General features: G+C 49.0%; 1 protein-coding gene across 1 annotated transcript in view; it reads left to right on the top strand.

Annotated features, from left to right (window-relative positions):
- Nucleotides 1-7,556, top strand: part of Rnf213 (ring finger protein 213) — a 115,247-nt gene that overhangs the window by 69,075 nt on the left and 38,616 nt on the right. The window contains exons 33-39 of the mRNA XM_023699247.1: nucleotides 394-513; nucleotides 953-1,077; nucleotides 1,338-1,485; nucleotides 1,706-1,844; nucleotides 4,283-4,471; nucleotides 6,148-6,287; nucleotides 7,381-7,551. Coding sequence (XP_023555015.1) covers nucleotides 394-513; nucleotides 953-1,077; nucleotides 1,338-1,485; nucleotides 1,706-1,844; nucleotides 4,283-4,471; nucleotides 6,148-6,287; nucleotides 7,381-7,551 — 1,032 coding nt within the window. The remainder of the gene's footprint in view (nucleotides 1-393; nucleotides 514-952; nucleotides 1,078-1,337; nucleotides 1,486-1,705; nucleotides 1,845-4,282; nucleotides 4,472-6,147; nucleotides 6,288-7,380; nucleotides 7,552-7,556) is intronic.

Genomic DNA, 7,556 nt, shown 5'->3' with positions numbered 1-7,556 from the left:
TTTTTTTTTTTTTTTTTTTGTTACTGGGGATCAAACTCAGGACCTTGCCAGACAGACGCATATGCTGCTGAGCTATGTCGCCCCACCAGTCTTTTACATCCCTTCACTGATTATGGTCCGGTAAATACACAAGATCTAGAAAGAATCATAGTGTGTATTAATATATCCTTTTCAAGTCAGTTATTTGAGGCCTTGTCTGATACTGACACTGCTGACATGCATGAAGTGGGTCCAATGGCTGCTCTTGTGTTCAAGGACTTAGACCGGTGGTAGCAGTCATTCCTCTAGCAGCGGTATAATTAAAAAATCAAGGTAGTAGTACATTGCTTCTCATGGCTAACAAGAAGAAACTAGAAAAGAGATGAAGAGTCTCAGTAACTTTGTTTTTCACAGGGCTGTGGAGGTCTGTGCACATCGATGACCTCCGGAGGTCTGTGATCATGGCCTCAGATGTGACTAAGCTGCAGAACGTTACTATAAGCCAACTGTTTGAGCCAAGAGACAAACTTGAGCGTGAGTCCTGGGGTAGCAGCCTGAGGATCAGAGGTGGGATGCTAGGTGGAAGGTGCCAGATGTGGCCACTTTTTGGCCATTTTGGTGCTGGAAGCAGGGCCACCACACTCCCATCACTTTCGAGTCCCTTCACCTGTACATCTGCAGGAGCTTGGGACCTGTGTACTATACTCCCTGGTCTACATTCGGAGCACCAGGGCCACGGGTAAGATCACACAAGTGAGCACCCATCGCATGTGGCCTGCCCCTGTGGTTCCTGGGCCAGCCCTCAGCCCTGACTATGGAGCCTTCCGTGGTGGATTTGGGGCAGATCTGCATGACAGATGTTCCCCTCCTAGAAAGTTCTGGACTGGAAACCTCATGGCTCCCAGCCTAGGTACAGACTCAGCCAGTGCTGCCCCAGGCCAGGATCTGAGTGCATTTGTTTCCTGTGCTTCAGTAGGCAGCCAGGAGGAAGAGATGGAAGTGGAGCCCAGCAGGTCAGGAAAAGCCGCCAAGATCAACCTGGAGGTAAAAAGTCCTGAGGAGATGGAGGTCGAACCTGCGGACCCAAAAGGTGTCACTGTGAGTTGTAGTACTGTGTTCTCCCTGTGGGCTCTACAGATGTGTCTCTTACCTCCTCCACTAGGAACTAGAGAAGCCCACATAGCTGTCCAGGGCTGGGCAGAGTCTCTATCCTTTACGCCAGTGGCATCGTGGGAAGTGTGAGGGCAGCCTTTGGGGTCCCCACTTCACCAGGTCTCCTAACCAGCATCACACTGTTCTGACTCCCTGGCAGGCACCTCTGCCTTTGCCCACCCTGGACATTGTCTTCCTACCTGTAGGCTCAGGTCCTGGACATCACCAGGTTGCTGCGTAGCTGCGTTCAGGGCGCTGTGGGAATGCTCAGGGACCAGAATGAAGGCTGTGCCCGCAACATGAAGAGAGTTGTCATCCTTCTGAACCTTTTAAATGAGGATAATGAGTGCAATGGTAGGAGTCACACCTGTCCCCTGCCCACACCCTAGTGTGGCGAGAGAGACCTATAGGTCTGACTCAGCAGAAGCCATGGACACAGAGTGAATCTAAAGGCATCTCTCATGGTCTGCTGCAGAACTGGCCTGGCCAAAAGCTCTGTCGGAGTCGGCCAACAAGCATGGCAGATGCAGTACCCATGGGTGAACCAACTGTCCCCCTTTCTGCCTTTTGACAGCCTTTTTCTTGCGGGTGACCAAGAAGCACCTCCATGTTCTTCTAAGGAAGCGAGAAGAAAACCAGCCCTACAGTTTGAGGGAGTGGGTGAGCAGGGAGGCCGCAGATCTGGAAGCCCTCCAGGAGGCAGGCACCTTCCGGTAAGAGGCCAGCATGAGCGGATGGGCCAGGGATTTGCACCACTGCTCTCCCCCTGGCCTGAAATGCACCGGGTAGATCTTGTAAACCTTGGCAGCTGGAAGTTAGACTGTTTTCCTCACAAACCCAGAATCAATTTGGATGTGGTTTGGGGAGGGTATTGGACACTTTTGTCTCCTTTTGTGTATTTCACCTTTTTCATAATAAAGAAACTTTTAGGGCCAGCCAAGTAGCTCAGCAGATTAAAGCTCCTGTAAGCAGCCACAGGGACCGGGATTTGATCTCCAGGCCTGCCAGGCTGGCCCCACCCCCGGGGCACACTGAGATGGCAGTTGAGACTGGGTGTGCTGGTGCACGCCTTTAATCCCAGCACTTGGGAAGGGGCAAACGGGAGAATCACCAAAAGTCCGATCTAGTAGTGAGACCCTGAACACTCTATAGACCCTTCCCTAAAATACAGAAAAATAATAATAATAATAATAATAATAATAATAATAATAATAAGGAAACTTTTATAAATCTCAGAATGGGGCTGGGGAGATGACTCAGTAGAATAAGCGCTTCCCTGGCAAGGAGAAGGGCCTGAGTTCAATCCCCAGTTCTAGAAAATAAAAATAAAAATAAAAATAAATAAATAAATACATCTCAGGACGTTCGTTATGGTAACAGGTATGTGTACCAACCTATCAAAAACCATGGAACTGGGGGTCAACTTAGGTGATTAAAATGGTGCCATGGGGCCCGGGATTTAGCTCAGCGGTATAGCGCCTGCCTGGCAAGTGTGAATTCCTCAGTTACATTCCTGGTACCCAAAAATTAAATAACAAAATAAAATAAATAATAATAAAATAAAGGTAAAGTGTAAAGTAAAATACAATACAATAAGATACAGTACCGTGATACAGACCTATAATCTCAAGGTAGGAGGATCACAAGTTTGAAGCCAGCCTACATAGTGAGTTCAGGCTCCATCTGGACTACATACTGAAATACAAATAAGAAATAGAAATGAGGGCTGGTGAGATGGCTCAGTGGTCTAAAGCACCTACTTAGAACAAACATAGCAAAGCACAGGGACCGCGGTTCAATCCCCCAGCACCACATGCCAGCCAGCCCCGCCCCCTGGTGGGCTGAGCTGGCCACACACACACACACACACACACACAAATAAATAAATAAAATTTAAAAAAAAATAGAAATGATAGTGTTCAGGGAGGGGAGAAAAATCATTGTCCCAAGCATATGGCCTGAAGTAGCAGGGACTCCAGAGGTGAGACCTATGAGTATCATTCATTGCCCGTGTCTCTTTCCAGTGAAAACTGGGCCATTCCTTCTGGGCTGAGGACCTTTAAAGTTATGAGGCAGGGTGGGAGGGCTGCTCTGGCCCTGGGGACCGGGTGGCAGGTGCCAGGATTGGGGCCAGCAGGTGACTGCAGACCTGTCTTTGTCCTCCTGCCTGGGTTTGCTCATAGCTAACAACTGCAGAGCTTTTCCAAGTTCACCCCCACACAGCTCTGTTCCACATGGACTTGTGCTGCTTTTTTTTTAAACTTGATCTAGAACAAATTTACTTCCTTCTCTTTTTCTGTCTCTTTTTTGTAGCATTTTATTCACAACTGATTTTTCTTTTTTTTTTTTTTTTTTCAGAACTGGGGATCGAACTCAGATCCTTGCGTTTGCCAGTCAAGCGCTTATCTTACTGAGCCATCTCTCTGGCCCCTGATTTTTCTTAAAACCTTTATTTTTTCTAAATGAATTTGGTCATCATTTTCTTCATGGATAGAACCTCAATGATTTATTTTAGAAAAGCTGTATATAGAAAATTAAGCCAAGAGCTTTTTTACCTTCTCAGTTTAAAAAAAAAAAAAGTTTCTTAGAGATAGTATGCTTATTCTATTTCTGCCTCCAGTTTTAGACACTTTAGTTTACTTTGGGGTTTTGGGGGGGATTGAACCCAGGGACTTTGCACAAAGCTGTAACCCCATCCTTTTTTGAGACAGGGTCTCACTAACTCACACAACTGTCCAGACTGGCCTCAGCTTCCCACAGTGCCAGGCTTACAGACCAGTACCAGCATACCTGGCCTCTATTCTTTTTTTTTTTTTTGGCAGAATTGGGGATTGAACTCAGGCCCTTGTGCTTGCCAGGGAAACACTTATTCTACTGAGCCATCTCCCTGGCCCCTGGCCTCTATTCTTATATGTGAAGTAGTCAGTGTTTCATTTCGTTGTCCTAGCTACCATGTGGGAATTAGGAGTGGTATCCCTTTTTCTTTTTAGTACCAGGATCAAACTCAGGACCTTGTGCTTTCCAGGCAGATGCTTATGCTGCTGAGCTATATCCCCAGCCCTTTGCAGGTGTTTTGCAAGGCTAGGAATGTCAAGGCAGTGGACGTCTCCTGTGGTGACTGAGCCACAATGGCCCTGTCCTCCAATTGCAGGCACACCCTGTGGAAGCGGGTTCAAGGAACCGTCAGCCCTCTCCTAGCGAGCATGATAGCACTCCTCGACAGGGATGCCAACCTGGACCTGCTGGCCCTGCCAGACTTACCAGCCTGGGCACGGGACCTTTGGATGTTTGTTTTCAGTGACGACAAGCTCCTAGACATTCCACTTGTGCACAGCATAAGGTGAGAGAAGGCTTTCTTATTGATGGGAAGGGGGAGGTCAGGATCTGTGCCCCCCTCCCCCCATGCAACAGGCCATGGGTGCTGCTCTCTGGGCAACTAAAGGGAGGTGGCAGGTGATGCCCAAGCCCTGCAAGTCTTTGCTCCTCCTCCATTCCCCTCACCTCCCTGCCTGTGGAGCACTCAGTACCCTTCACACAGCCAGGAGTGGTGCATGCACCTTGCTCCAGGTACAGAAGAGCAGGTGCCAGCCAGAAGACCTGGTCCTGCCAGAGACTTTTGGTACCTTGCTTCGTTCCTACCACCTTGGTCTGTTTCTGTTTCGTCTGTAAATGAGGGTTTGATGAGGGACCTCCCCAGGTCCTTGACTGCAGAACCCTGACCTGGGAGGCAGACTGACAGCCATGTGGGGTCCTCATCACCTGGCTTAGTCTTTCTCTGTATGGGAGGTGCTGGGGCTCAAACTCAGGACTGTTAGGTCCCTCATGTTGGACCCAACCTGACTTGAAGAGGAAAAACTCCAGCAGGCCACTAGTCTGTCCAAACAGAAAGCCCCCATTCAGCCCAGGAGACTAAATCAGTTTATCAGGGTGGCTATAGGCCTGGTTCTCAGGCTTATGGGAAACACTCTAAATCTACAGAATGTCATGCTGTAAATCAAAAGAATATTGCTGTCAATCTGCGCTTCACTTCCCCTAAGAGGCACTGGGCTCACCAGTGACCTGAAAAACTTAAATTTTTCCATCTACCTAAGTAGGGCTCCCCCTCTCATGCTTAAATTAGTCTATAAAAGCAGGTTCTTTTCCTTTATTGATGGTTAAGGGTCCTTTTGTCCTTGGCCAGGGTACACTTAGTCTGAAATAAAGACGCTGCTATTGGCTTCAATCCTCCCTGTGCTGGTGGTCTTGGTCACTTTTGGGGGTCTAATGTGACAAGGGCCTCATTTGCCCTAGGCAAGTGTTCTACTGCTGAGGCACTCCCCAACCCCCAACTGGGGGTGTATGTTGTGTGGAGTTTCAGCTGTTACAGTGGAGTGGCCCATAATAGTATATAGGTTCTTGTGTACACCAAAGGAAGGATTACCAGACACACACCCAGTAGTAAGTAGTAAGCAGCTACATTTAATGACGATCATGGAAAGTTGTGCTCAGGGCCAGTGCATGCCAAAAATATATATAGCCCAGACCAAGGAAGGTGCTGGGTGACAGAAAAGCACTGTAGAGGGGTCCAAATAGGTAACAACAATGGGAAAAAAAGGGGCCAACAACTTCAGCTTTCACAGTTTAAAGGCCAGATACCTCTGCTTTGGGTGCCTCACCCTAGTCTCTAGGTTTGATTGACAGGAATGACTGACAGGTGCTAAGCATGCATACTCATATCAGAATGTACTGATTTAGTTATATTTATGAGATGTGCATACTTGCAAGGCTGTAATAAGGTGGAAGTGGAGTAAGGGTGACCACAAGGTCAGGTTAGGAGAGCTAACCAGCGGGTTCTCTTGCCTGGGGCATGGGTGATCCTATTTTCCACCATCTCTCTTAGGACAATGGAAGCAGGAATAACTGTAGGGTACAGCTTGGGATTAAATGTGGGGAAGGGAGTGACTATCGCTCCGATCATTCTGACTATATTAGAGGGACATCTCATGAACCTATTCTTGGTCCTGGGCCTTGTTGCAGATCAAAGAGTGACATGCCCTCTATCCTGGTGCAGAATTACATGGCTGAGAATGCCTCCAACAGTGTCCCTTTTAGCTGGAGGATCAAGGACTACCTGGAAGAGCTGTATGTGCAGGCTCAGTACACCACGGACTCTGAAGGTGAGGTTCACTGGGGGGGCAGTGAACCGGTCCTGACTTGCAGATGCCCTGCTGCACGAACCAGGATGACTTCCAAATTTCTAGTTTAAGCACTTTGCAGGTGGGAGAGCCTCAAGTTTTTGTCATTTCTTCATTTTAAAACTTGTGCTGAAGGAGCGAGGGACTCCAGCAAGAGTCAGAAGCCGCTGAGTTGCACAGCAGGGGAGGCTGGTGCTCAGCTGGGGACCTGGTGGCTTGGGATGTGTTCTGGTGGGGAGAGAGCTCGTTACCTGCCATCATTGATCATTCTCAATCTGAGGTACCTGGACAACTCAGGCGGGGGACCGATGCACTGTCCCTGTGAAGCTTCCTCAGCAAATGAGGGCAGTTACACTACAGCATTTTCCTCCTGCATGCTGCCACCCCGGTTCCTCCTGAGTGACACAAGCCAAAAATTGTGCACTCTGCTTGGCTGTCTCATGCCAAGCGGTCTAGCCATAGCATTCTAGGAAGACCAATGGCAGCATGGTCTTTTAGGAAATGTCATCATTCATGTGTGAAATCATTTCAACATTTACTCAGAGGAGACACCAGTCAGTCTGCTCAAAGATGGCCTTGTCCCTCAGGCTCAGAACAACATGACCCAGCCTGGCTCATGAAAGTCCTTTTCAGGGCAGCACCCTTCATGGTCCTGCCTGCCTAGGACAGCAAGCAGTCCAGGACCCACCCCCACCACCTACCCTTAGACCTCTCTAGCGTGCGGTCTCTTACCTCAGCCCCCGAGAAGCAGCCCACACATTCATGATTCACTTGGAACCGGGGGTCCTACACCCATTCTGATGGGGCAGACTCATCTATCTCATGCTTTCTCCTGCTGGGGTTAGCTTGACTCTTGCTGCCCTCAGTGTAACGTGAATCATACCTTTACAGTGTGCATTTCTACCATTTGCTGTAAGGTCAGGGGGCAGGTGCCGCTCTGGGGTTCCGCAGGGCCCCTCTGCTGCTCTTGCTCCTGCCCCTCTGCTTGGTTATGTGAGCTCCTTCAAGAGCTCACCTCTCTCTCTCACAAGCTTTCTCTCTCTCACACACAAGCTCTTTGGCCTCCTCCCTGCAGGACTGCCACAGAAGTTCATAGAAATCTTCCAGCAGACACCTCTGGGTCAGTTCCTCAACCAGCTCCCCGAATTGCAGCAACTAGAGCTCCTACAAAGCTACTCCCGAGACTTCCTGCTCCTGACCATGAAAGTGTCCACCCCTGAGGAGCTGAAGGTAGATGCCTGCTTCAGTCAT

Source organism: Octodon degus, unplaced genomic scaffold, assembly GCF_000260255.1.
Source record: "Octodon degus isolate 3935 unplaced genomic scaffold, OctDeg1.0 scaffold00112, whole genome shotgun sequence".
Lineage (NCBI taxonomy): Eukaryota > Metazoa > Chordata > Mammalia > Rodentia > Octodontidae > Octodon > Octodon degus.
This window is presented reverse-complemented; position numbering and strand designations above follow the sequence as displayed.